Source organism: Symphalangus syndactylus, chromosome 3 (genome assembly GCF_028878055.3).
Source record: "Symphalangus syndactylus isolate Jambi chromosome 3, NHGRI_mSymSyn1-v2.1_pri, whole genome shotgun sequence".
NCBI lineage: Eukaryota > Metazoa > Chordata > Mammalia > Primates > Hylobatidae > Symphalangus > Symphalangus syndactylus.
In genome coordinates this window covers 39,416,443-39,429,198 of record NC_072425.2, presented here as the reverse complement: position 1 = coordinate 39,429,198, position 12,756 = coordinate 39,416,443, and the positions used below count along the sequence as shown (strand labels likewise).

The 12,756-nt window shown below is 34.7% G+C and overlaps 1 protein-coding gene across 5 annotated transcripts in view; it reads left to right on the top strand.

The window, feature by feature from the left end:
- FSD1L (fibronectin type III and SPRY domain containing 1 like) overlaps positions 1-10,810 on the top strand; it is a 91,826-nt gene extending 81,016 nt beyond the window's left edge. For all 5 annotated transcript variants that reach the window (XM_055271596.2, XM_055271594.2, XM_055271592.2 and 2 more), the window contains one exon: positions 4,731-10,810. In XM_055271596.2, the coding sequence (XP_055127571.1) occupies positions 4,731-4,856 (126 nt within the window). In that variant the 3' untranslated portion in view covers positions 4,857-10,810. The remainder of the gene's footprint in view (positions 1-4,730) is intronic.
- Positions 10,811-12,756: the final 1,946 nt, after the last annotated feature.

The window sequence follows — 12,756 nt, the reverse complement described above, 5'->3', positions numbered from 1 at the left end:
TACAAGATTAATTTTTAAGTCAGTTTTATTGAATTTATAGTATGGTACAGTTCTGTGGTTTTTTTTAGCAAATGCCTGCAGTTGTATAACCACCACCATAATCAAGATATAGAACATTTCCATCACCCTGGAAAATTCCCTTGTGTTCTTTTATAGTGGACCCTTCCACACAACCAGCCCTAGCTATCAGTAACAGTTCGTAGGCCCTATAGTTGTACCTTTTCCAGAACATTGTATAAATAGAATTGTATGGTATGTAGCCTTTCGATTCTGTACCATGCTGCATTTGAAATTCATCCATGTTGTTGTGGTGTCAGTATTCTCTTTTTCATTGCTGAGTAGTGTTTCATACATGAATGTATCACAGTTTATTCATTCATTCTCTAGTTGAAAGACACTTGGGTTTTTCCCAGTTTGGGGCAGTTATGAATAAAATCACTATAAACATTTACATATGGGATTTTCCCTTGGGTAAATACCTAAGAGCAGTAATAGAGTTGCTGTATCACATTGAAAGTGTATGTTTAGCTTCATAGGGAACTACCAAAATGTTTTCCAAAGTGGCTGTACCATTTTTTGCCTTCCTATCAGTGATATGAGAGTTGGTCATATCCTTGTTATTATTTGATATTACCAGAATTTTTGTTGTTGTTAAGCCATTTTAATAGGTGTGTAGTGGTATGTCATTGTGTTTTTATTTGTACTTTCCTAATGACAAATGATGTTTCATGTGCTTATTTGCCATTCATATAATTTATTTCAAGTATCTGTTAAAATTCTTTGCTTACTTTTTAGGACTTAATTGTTTTCTTATTTTTTTATTTTACTTTATTTTTAAGACAGGATCTCGCTCTGTCACCCAGGCTAGAGTACAGTGGTGCGATCACAGCTCACTGCAGTCACAACTGCCTGGGCTCAAGTGATCCTCCCGCCTTAGCCTCCTGAGTAGCTGGGATTACAGGTGCCCACCACCACACCCGGCTATTTAAAAAATGTTTCTTGTACTGATGGAGTTTTGCCATGTTGCCCAGGCTGGTCTGGAAGTCCTGGGCTCAAATGATCTGCCAGCCTTGGCCCCCTAAAATCCTGGGATTACAGGCATGAGCCACTGCCTGGTTTTCCTATTTTTAAGAGTTCTTTGTACAGTTTGGATGTGAATCCTTTATTGGATATATGCTTTGCAAATATTTTCTCCTGGTTTATGGTTTGCATTTTCATTTTCTGAACATTTCAAAGAGAAGTTTTTCATTTTGATATGATGTCCAATTTAGTAATTTTTTTCCCTATTATGGGTAATGCTTTGCCTAACTCAAGGTCACAAAGGTTTTATGTTTTCTTCTTGATTTCCCTTTGCATCTTCATGTTAGATATTTTGAGTAAATATTTTTCTAAATCATTTAAATAATTTCCAAAAAATAATATAGTAGTTTTATAATCAGAAAGTTGCTTTTGTATTTTGGGAGTTATCATTACTGAGCCTGCTAGTTTTGAAAATTTATAATGTTAATTATATAATTACAAATTTCACAGTTTAGTAGATTCTTTGGTACAATAACCTAGTTACTTAGTAGATATTGAACACTTAAGGATATAATTGAAGGTGATGATACTTAAACAACTTCTAGAATTTCCCTTGCTTTAAGCTTGTGTCTACTATTAATATATACATAGTAGTTGATAATAGTGTCAGTGATCTGCATTTTCATATTTTAATTCTTTTGACTGTGTCCCAAATCTTATTTTTCACTTTATTGAATCATAGCTGCTCTGTTCACAAGCAAAGCAGTTTTTATTTTATTTTTATTTTTATTATACTTCAAGTTCTAGGGTACATGTGCACAACGTGCAGGTTTGTTACATATGTATACATGTGCCATATTGGTGTGCTGCACCCATTAACTTGTCATTTACATTAGGTATATCTCCTAATGCTATCCCTCACCCCACCCCCCACCCCACAACAGGCCCCAGTGTGTGATGTTCCCCTTCCTGTGTCCAAGTGTTCTCATTGTTCAGTCCCCACCTATGAGTGAGAACCTCTGGTGTTTGGTTTTTTTGTCCCTGCGATAGTTTGCTGAGAATGATGGTTTCCAGCTTCATCCATGTCCCTACAAAGGACATGAACTCATCCTTTTTTATGGCTGCATAGTATTCCATGGTGTATATGTGCCACATTTTCTTAATCCAGTCTATCACTGATGGACATTTTGGTTGGTTCCAAGTCTTTGCTATTGTGAATAGTGCTGTGATAAACATACGTGTGCATGTGTCTTTATAGCAGCATGATTTATAATAATTTGGGTATATACCCAGTAATGGAATGGCTGGGTCAAATGGTATTTCTAGTTCTAGATCCTTGAGGAATCGCCACACTGTCTTCCACAATGGTTGAACCAGTTTACCGTCCCACCAACAGTGTAAAAGTGTTCCTATTTCTCCACATCCTCTCCAGCACCTGTTGTTTCCTGACTTTTTAATGATGGCCATTCTAACTGGTGCGAGATGGTATCTCATTGTGGTTTTGATTTGCATTTCTCTGATGGCCAGTGATGATGAGCATTTTTTCATGTGTCTGTTGGTTGCATAAATGTCTTTTGAGAAGTGTCTGTTCATATCCTTTGCCCACTTGTTGATGGGATTGTTTGTTTGTTTTTTTCTTGTAGATTTGTTTGAGTTCTTTTAGATTCTGGATATTAGCCCTTTGTCAGATGAGTAGATTGCAAAAATTTTTCTCCCATTCTGTAGGTTGCCTGTTCACTCTGATGGTACTTTCTTTTGCTATGCAGAAGCTCTTTAGTTTAATTAGGTCCCATTTGTCAATTTTGGCTTTTGCTGCCATTGCTTTTGGTGTTTTAGACATGAAGTCCTTGCCCATGCCTATGTCCTGAATGGTATTGCCTAGGTTTTCTTCTAGGGTTTTTATAGTTTTAGGTCTAACATTTCAGTCTTTAATCCATCTTGAATTAATTTTTGTATAAGGTGTAAGGAAGAGATCCAGTTTCAGCTTTCTACATATGGCTAGCCAGTTTTCCCAGCACCATTTATTAAATAGGGAATCCTTTCCCCATTTCTTGTTTTTGTCAGGTTTGTCAAAGATCAGATGGTTGTAGATGTGTGGTATTATTTCTGAGGGCTCTGTTCTGTTCCATTGGTCTATATCTCTGTTTTGGTACCAGTACCATGCTGTTTTGGTTACTGTAGCCTTGTAGTATAGTTTGAAGTCAGGTAGCGTGATGCCTCCAGCTTTGTTCTTTTTGCTTAGGATTGTCTTGGCAATGTGGGCTCGTTTTTGTTTCCATATGAACTTTAAAGTAGTTTTTTCCAATTCTGTGAAGACAGTCATTGGTAGTTTGATGGGGATGGCATTAAATCTATAAATTACCTTGGGCAGTATGGCCATTTTCATGATATTGATTCTTCCTATCCATGAGCATGGAATGTTTTTCCATTTCTTTGTGTACTCTTTTATTTCATTGAGCAGTGGTTTGTAGTTCTCCTTGAAGAGGTCCTTCACATCCCTTGTAAGTTGGATTCCTAGGTATTTTATTCTCTTTGCAGCAATTGTGAATGGGAGTTCACTCATGATTTGGCTGTCTGTTTGTCTATTATTGGTGTATAGGAATGCTTGTGATTTTTGCACATTGATTTTGTATCCTGAGACTGCTGAAGTTGCTTATCAGCTTAAGGAGATTTTGGGCTGAGATGATGGGGTTTTCTAAATATACAATCATGTCATCTGCAAACTGGGACAATTTGACTTCCTCTTTTCCTAACTGAATACCCTTTATTTCCTTCTCCTGCCTGATTGCCCTGGCCAGAACTTCCAACACTATGCTGAATAGGAGTGGTGAGAGAGGGCATCCCTATCTTGTGCCAGTTTTCAAAGGGAATGCTTCCAGTTTTTGCCCATTCAGTATGATATTGGCTGTGGGTTTGTCATAAACAGCTCTTATTATTTTGAGATACATCCCATCAATACCTAATTTATTGAGAGCTTTTAGCATGAAGGGCTGTTGAATTTTGTCAAAGGCCTTTTCTGCATCTATTGAGATAATCATGTGGTTTTTGTCTTTGGTTCTGTTTATATGCTGGATTACGTTTATTGATTTGCGTATGTTGAACCAGCCTAAGCAAAGCAGTTTTATCTTTCACAAAGTCATTCACATTTATGATAAGTAATAGAACATGGGAAGTGCATCTGGATATTGGGATTTGCATTTTTGTCAGGAGTCCTTCTTAAAGAATTATAAAAGAGTTCTTATTGTTAACATGGTAGGGAAGAAAACAGTGGATTTTACTGTTAACAGAGGGGTGTTAGATTTTTATAGTCTCAGGCCATATCTCATTATCAAAACCAAAAGCATAAGCGGGAAGTCAGTTGGTGCTTTGTATGCTTCCCTTGGTTGTCAAAGTTAGCATCAGTAATGATAGGTAATATCTTTTGCCTAGATTAAGCCAATTAAGTTTCTCAATTTCTGCAGCCCTGAGTTCCCTCTCTTGGGTGCGGCTTCAGTTGGTTCTGCTACCATCAAGACCTCCTCTGGCCTCTGTGGTTCTAAAATAATTGCGATTTAGTCTTTCCATTTCCTCTCAGCTGAAATATGACAGTTATCTGTTTGAGAATGATTGATGTTCATATGTGTAGCATTTTGCCTTTGAAATGGAAACTTAAAAATCACTGAAGTTCTAGTTTGATTTGAAATCTGACAGGTTTTTTTGTCTTTTCTTAGGTATGGTGTGGTGGACTTTCTTTGAGTACTGGGATGCAGGTTCCAAGTGCTGTGAGAACACTTCAGAAAAGTGAAAATGGAATGACTGGTTCAGCTAGCAGCCTGAACAATGTTGTTACTCAATAGTGTCTACTCAGATATGTTTACCTTCCCTCTTGATGGGGTGGCCTTTTCTGTGCAGTTACTAATCACAGGAATTTGTGAGTAGTGAAAATCAGGTTTGCTGTGTTCTGCTTTGAGGCCTGGAATCTGTTATCATTAAACACCTAGTACGAAGCATTTGCAGGAACCTACTGTGCAGTATCATAGAAGCAAGCAGATACCAAGCAAAGAACTGATGATTGAAGAGTAAATGGGGGAAAAGGCAGTGTTTAACATAAAAACTCATTTTTGTATTTCTTGGATTACTTTGACTCTTCTAATGTTTAATTACATACGGTAACCCTAAGGCCTGGGGAGAAAAGCTTTTAAATCTAGCCTTCTTTCTTCTGTACTTTGTCTTTTTAAAATCTCATTACTATCTATTATTTAGCTCTTACACAGAAGCTTTAAAAACACATAGTCCTCTAAGGTTTTCTAAAAATTGAAATCATATGTTGGGAATGGTAAAAAGGTTTTCAAATGGTTTATTTTTCCTCTTTTATAAATAAGTTTTACAAAATTATCCTCTTTTGTTTATTGACTAGATTGTATATAATTTTCTTTTTTCCAAAATATTGTGATAAGAAATTTCTAGACACAACAGCTTAAAATCACCCAAATTTCAGTTTTTTACCTACTACACTAACAATGGCAAGGGGGGTATTCTTTATATGTTGCCTCGTTTAACTACAGTTCTTTTCATTCCATCACTTTAGGTGATGAGTAAGATTTTTAAAAGCCTTATATTTTTTGAGTTTGTTGTCTAGTTGAATCCTACCTTTAATAGTTGTGTTTGGTAAAATTCCCACTGGGATGTGGCACTGATAATAATTATGCTGATTTTTAACATCTCTAATAAGAATGAAAGTTTATTAAAGTTACATAGAGGATTGAAAAACATACATCACTCAATTTTTATCTAAGAAGGATGGGTTATAAAGGGAGGTACCTAAATACTCAAATAATGTGTGTATTCTTTTTCATAACATATGGAATGCTTTAAGCAATTGTTTCGGAAAAAGTCTGCGTATCTTTGACTTAATTGGCACATGAGTTTTTCAAGCAGCCATTCATTCAGAGGTTTGTTTTCTCTCAGTCCTTTTGCTACATTCACTTTCTTTTCAAATAAATGTCAATTATTACAAAAATTGACATAGATATCTTTCCCAAACTTGGGGTAAAACCCATGGTTAAGTAGAACATAACTATTCTTAAAAAGTCAATTATAATTTGTAACTCACATCCTTTGAGCTAAACTAAGTTAAAATTACAGTATTTAATAATTCTTTGGGCATTTTTAAGAGGTCTGAATTTGTATTTTTCTTAATTTTTGAAACTTGTCATTTCTCTTGTTGACTTTTTTTCATTCTCATTTAAAATATATTGTGGTATGATAACCAACCTTCTTCCAAGGAGTGACCATTACTGCCTACATTTGAGTTGCTTTCTACTTAGAGACTTGTGTAATAGCATTAATAGTAGCTCATTCTCTCTAAAAATTTACTGCTTACTGATAGGATGTTTTGTTCCCTTGATAAAACAAATGTAAATGAGGAATTTTATTTGAATTGGAATATTGTTTTTCCAGAGGACATTCAATCTGCATTATTATCTGATGACATGTTGGTAATTTTAAAGACTGCAAGGCAGTTTAGAGAATGAAGTAAACCAATAGATACTCTTGATTCTCCAAAGAAATATAATTTTGGTTTTTGTTCCTCAGAGAGAGTTTGAAAGAAATTTTCAGATGTTCTGTTCCCTATAGAGGGCCTATTCCGGGATCTAAATAAATGGGAATTTATAATTCCCTTCATAGACTCAAACTTGAAAGCAGAAATTTTTAGTAGTTGAGTTGCTTTAAGTGAATTTTAGCAAATATGACACAGAAAAGGTCAGATGCTGTTGTATAAAAGTTTTTACTACTGTGTCTTATATAATTCTTTCTTCTCATTAATTCAGTGCCTTTTTCCTCTAAGCATACTCTTGGTCCATGCCCCATGCAGTGTCAACTGATGTTTAAGCTACAGAGCATTGTTATAGTGGTGAGGGCCCTCTGTTGCAGGGGCATGGGGAAATGCATATATGAATCGGGCTGGAGGAGTGTACATGATTCTTGTGTTCATGTTCTCATTTGAAACGCTTCACATAAAATTTTCTAATATTCATTTGGAAAACCTCTCCACTGGAGAGGTTTCATCTCTGAGAGGTTTTATAGTAATAGTGTAAGTTCAGTAAATCCACAGTCCAAATTCTCATCATATGTATTACTTGATATTAAATTTTCAATTATTACTTCAAAATAAGAATCTGAGGATTTCTTCTTACTGGCCTTCTTAAAGGTCTCTAAAATTAAAGAACAAAATGTGGTTTCTTTGTTTAAGATGTTTTTAGTTTATTTGTTGTTAACTGGAGAAAGTTTGTCATCCTCATTTTCAAACTGAAAACTAATCAAATATAGTGCCTATTTAGTCTCAAAATAAGGTAACTATTAACTTGTTTATAATATATAATATTCTCAATTACATTTGAATTTAAAAATACTGAGCTCTTGCTCAATACATTGTAAAAAGTATTCAATCCTTTGAAACATCTTTTGTTGCTTATTTAGTTTTTGTTTCCACAGGTCAAACATGATTGCTTTCTATAAAAGAAATGCTTGAGAGGTTGACTATAATGGATATATCACAGGTGTAAAACAGTTGTTTTATACAAACATGCATTTAGTATGGCATTCTCTTTTAGCAACTGAATTCCAAACCAGTTTTATTAAGCTGGATATAGAAATGAAGGAAGCTGCCTTAAGCACTTTAGAAAAAGAATTTTTTTACAATTCATTTTGACTCTCATGGCTGACCACGTCATTATGTCTTTAAATTTTGGTAAATATGTAGATACCAAGCATTAATAACTAATGCACACAGAAATTTAATATACAGCAATTCTTTGAATGTTCCAGGTGTAGGTAAACTAACTGAAAGTATTAAGGACATGCCTGTCTATACATGGGTTTCATTCATGGCATCTGTATCATCTTGACAAATCGTGAACTGCTGCTGTACAGCTAGACTTTGCCCATTTACTCAGTTCTGCAAACAGTAATTTTTCCCTATGTTATGAAAAGAGACATATTGGCTTGCTTTAATTTACTTATTTATGAAATTAAAGCATGAATAATATGTATAATTTGAATTTTTTGTGACTGATCCTTGGCGGTATAAATGATAAAAGTAAATGGAATGGAATCTTTTAATTAGGCTAAGATAATGCTATTTCATAACTTATGTAGAATGATTTTTATCTATATACTTTGTCCATAAAATTATAATTGTTTATGTAATTTTATTGTTTCTTATGGAAACAATTGGAAAAGTATATGGAAAATGATTATTTCAAAGAATATTTATTTAAAGAGGAAAGTGTAGACTTCTTACTATAAAATATGTGATTCCAGGCTTAAGAAATTGATTATATTTTAAAATAATTATTTTTTTAAAAACGTAATTTGTTTTTTAAAAGATCAGTCTCCATTCATTGGCTAATTCATACAGCAAATATTTGAGTGTTTGTGATATGGCAGTAAAAATATGATTGCTTTGTACGTACATTAACCAGAACCAGTGAAGTTTGATGGACTGTGCATATAGTTTTGCAGCTTTTGAGTAGTGTGACAGAGTTTGCCTCTTAAAAATGTTTTGCTAATGTCAGAAGTTTAAAATGTGTTATAGTTTGCAAAAAAAAAAAATCAAATTAACTGCATATAAAATGGTTCACTTTTATATAGTCACATGTAATGGGTCTGAAAAAGTTTCTTCTTTGATTGTGTAGTTACTCTAGGTACATTCTTTTAGGGAAGTGTATGGTCAACATAAATTTACTCAGTATACAGATAACCACAAAGTTGTTATTTTTAACCAAAAGATGCATTTCATAATGTTGGCACTGGAGTATTATAAGAGATCATGAATGTTTCCTTAATTATCATGGCAAGATTACCTCACGTTCAGTATAGTTTAGTTTTGTGTCTATCTGACAGTATGCATGTTCTGCAATTATTTGTGATCCTGATATGTCACATATAATAGCTTTGTTATCTGGAGTATTTGATTAACCTAAACAGTTTAAGCATTTCGAATTAGTTGGAGTTTAAATGGATTACATTTGGTGTATATTGTCTTCATTTGGATTTAAATGGATTACATTTGGTGTATATTGTTGGATATGCCATATCAAAGTTAGCACTGACTTATAAATAAATAGCAGAATTTGTCAGAGTACACTTTTCTCTTCAGATGACTCAATTATTAAATAAAAGAATATTTGTTATTTCTGGGTCAATATAAGGTACTGATTTCTGATGCATAATCACTTAAGCTATGTGAGTTTAAACTGGTATCTTTTCTTAGTGGTACCCACTCAATGTAAGCTGGTCCATGGGAATGGACATGTAGAGGATTTCACAGAATGTAGAGCGGAAGGCAGGTGAATGTGTTTGCTTTGGCTTGGAGCTTATTAAGTTTTGACTAGGGTTAAAATAAGTCAAATAGTAAGTGGTAAAACACATTTTTGTTAGTATTGGAACTTTTTGGAGAACATAAGGGCTATGAGAATGCATAATTTTTTTTAACATTTCCTATATATCGAAGGTACCAAAGCACTGAGTCTAATTTACCTATTAAGGGAGACTCTTCAAAATCAACTTTATAACTAATTCATACTATAAGACAGATAATAGCTAAAGTTTTGGAATAATTTATATTAAAAGCCACAAGTCTTAAAAATCCCTGGATATGATATAAAAAGGATTTTGGCTTCTTTTTTGAAGTATTTAAAATTAATCACCTTAGCTCTACCATATACTAGATCTGTGACTGCTACACAAATTGCTTATCATCTTTGGTTCTCTATTGCCTTATTTATAAAATAAGTGTAAGTTGTTCAGCCTACCTCACAGGGCTGTTGTGAGGAAATAAAATGAAATGGAGTATGTGAAATTGCTTCAGCAACAGCAAAGTGCTATGTAAATGTAAAGTGTTCTTTTTAGCTAATAATGGATTTAAGTGTTTGGATAATTCGAGATGCATTTACTTTGATAAAGCGTGTGCTTAAAGTGGTATCACCAGTGATTTCAAACATGATTTAAAAAAAAAAAAACCCCAATTAAAATGCTCTTTAATATTCATTTAATTTGTGCATGACTTGTGGCCTTTTTGTATTTTCTCAAGCCTGTTACTCTAGAGCTGTAAAAGCTCTTGCACAGCATTGTTGTGTCAGTGTAGACCAGTGGCATAAATAAATGAATTAAGCTACATTTCCACGCAAGCATTTGCACTTTGAAGTTAGGGCTGCCCAGTGCCACAAGCAAAGAGTGAATTTGGTCTAAACATTTCTTTCCAAACAACCAAATGGCTGGGCAGTTTGTTGTCACTGGATAAATGATATAAAATGTAACCATTGAACATTTGACAACTTTGTTGCATTGTCATTTTTAAAAAAAGATGAAGCATTTCAAAATCTTGTTAACCTGGTTATCTCTTGGTATCTCTCCTGACATATTTGTTTTGCTTTAAATTGGATTAAATGGTTTACAGGTTATCTGAATCTACAGATTTAGTATGTCTATTATCCGGACATGGTTTTGCTATGCAGTTGTGATAATAAAAATTCTAATTCCTCAGGTTTGGCCTTTAAGTTATGGCTGAAGACCTTTAATGAACTACTTATGATGCACTCAGTGCCGCACAATAGTGTTTTAAGAAGCACATGGCTTCATTTTCCTTAGAAACAAGACAAAGCCTTTAAAAATTTTTTTTTTCACTTTAAAATAGGGTATTCAAAGTGCAGTAACTTGTATTTTGAAATGATTTTGTGTTCTGTATAGAATGTCCCAGTTAAGATTTTACAGAAGCACCTGGAATATCTCATTAAAAATTTAAAAACTCTTTTCTTGCTCTCTTTTGCTTCATTGTTTGATTTTATTAACTTTTATTTAAGTATAAATACAATATGCTGTTGGGGATGAGAATATAAAAAAAGTCATAGTTCCTTTGCCTAAAAAGCTTAACATTTTAGAGCACTACTGTTCAACAGAATTTTATGCAATTATGAAAAGTTATTTGTGCAGTCCAATACAGTAGTAAATGGCCATAGGCAGCTACTGAGCACTTTATATGTGGCTACATAGAGTTGCATATTGATAATAGCCACTGTTTTGAACAGTGTACCTACAGACGGAAAATGAAACATGCTATGTTAGTAACTATAATATAACTTATGAATTTGGTTTCTTTGGATCTTGCTACATGTTGGGTTACATTTTGGTAGATGGTAACTAAGAGTCAGAATCAGAACCTAAACATTTTTAAAATTCTTGTTCTAACTTGAAAACAGTTTAGAAGAAAAAAAATCAGTGAGACTGGAGCTCCTGTAACTAAGAAGTTATGTAAGAAGAATGAAAGGAGACTAGATAGTCTTGAGTCACAGGAAGAAGAAAGGACAAAGATTGATCGATAAACCACTATAGAACATGGAGAGTGAATGGGTGCAGCATTTCTGGAGAACAATTTTAGCAATATTAATATTTTTAAATGCACATACTCCTTAATTTCCTTTATAAGTATTTCTCTTACATATATACTCACAAAAAAGCCAATGTTCATTGCAGCATTACCATAGCTAATAGTAGCAACCTAATTATTAATTGAAGACGTACAAATTTGGATGGACTTGGAGGTAAATTCCTTTTTCGGTAGCAAGGCACAGAACTGGTTCAAAAGGCCTAAGTTGCCTCAACAAAAGAATGTGATAACAGAATTTTGAAGGCTCCCCTTTTCTAACTTGCTGCACCAGCAAACTACCATTATTAAGTAGTGGTCTTGATATTATATATTCTGCACATTCCCCTCCCCAATAAATGTTATATAGACCATTACGACAATTGGCTTAATTAGAGCCTTTTCCTTGGTATACCAGTTCATTTGTGCCTGGCTGGGAGTTCTGTGGCATAAGAGCTCAGGATATTATTTGCACTCTATTTTTCTGCCCAACTTTTCCTTACTAAACACCATTTTACACTTACACTGCATGGTATTTGTATTTATTTATTTATTTTTGCACAAGGTCAGCACAAGAGCAGATGGTTAGATTGGTATTTCCATGTGATCCTACACAGCTGTTAAAGGATAGGCTGTTAATGGAAGTGTATTCATGATATTAAACAAAAAAGTCATCCAGCAATATATACAGTACGATACCATGGGTGTGTGCACACACGTATACTTGGGTAAGAGGGGACCCTGACCTGATTACCACACACTCTTGCGGTGCTTCTCTTCATGGGATGAAAAATTGAGGAGCCAAGGGATTGTGCCTACTTGGAATGCATGTTTCTTTACCCACTTCTATACTACGTTATTGAAACAGTCTTTCGTTGTCTGAGATAACACCTGCAGTTCTTGTCCTACCTCCAAGACGATTGTGGAGCACGGACACAAAGGTGAGGTTTGAGCGCAAGTTTAATAAGGTGAAAGAAGAAAACTCTCTGCCAGCAGAGAGGGGGTCCCGAACGGGAGTACCCACCATGAGGCTGGGGTCCAGGATTTTTATGGATAGAAGGGGAAGGAATGTGCTTAGTCTGCGGGCTGTCTTGGCGAATGAGTGACTTGGCTTGGCCCGGGACCAGTCAGGTGAAATGATTCATAGATGCTGCTTAGCTTGGCCCAGGACCTATAAGAAGCTGAAGTGAAGGTGTGGCCGAGGATCAATCGGGCTGAGGTGATGATACGTAGCAGCTGGACTTACAGTCCTAATAAAGGAAAGTAGAGTGCCCACCGGAACTTACCAGAGCCCACTGTGCCCAGGCCTACAAAAGGAGAATAAACTTTTCTTG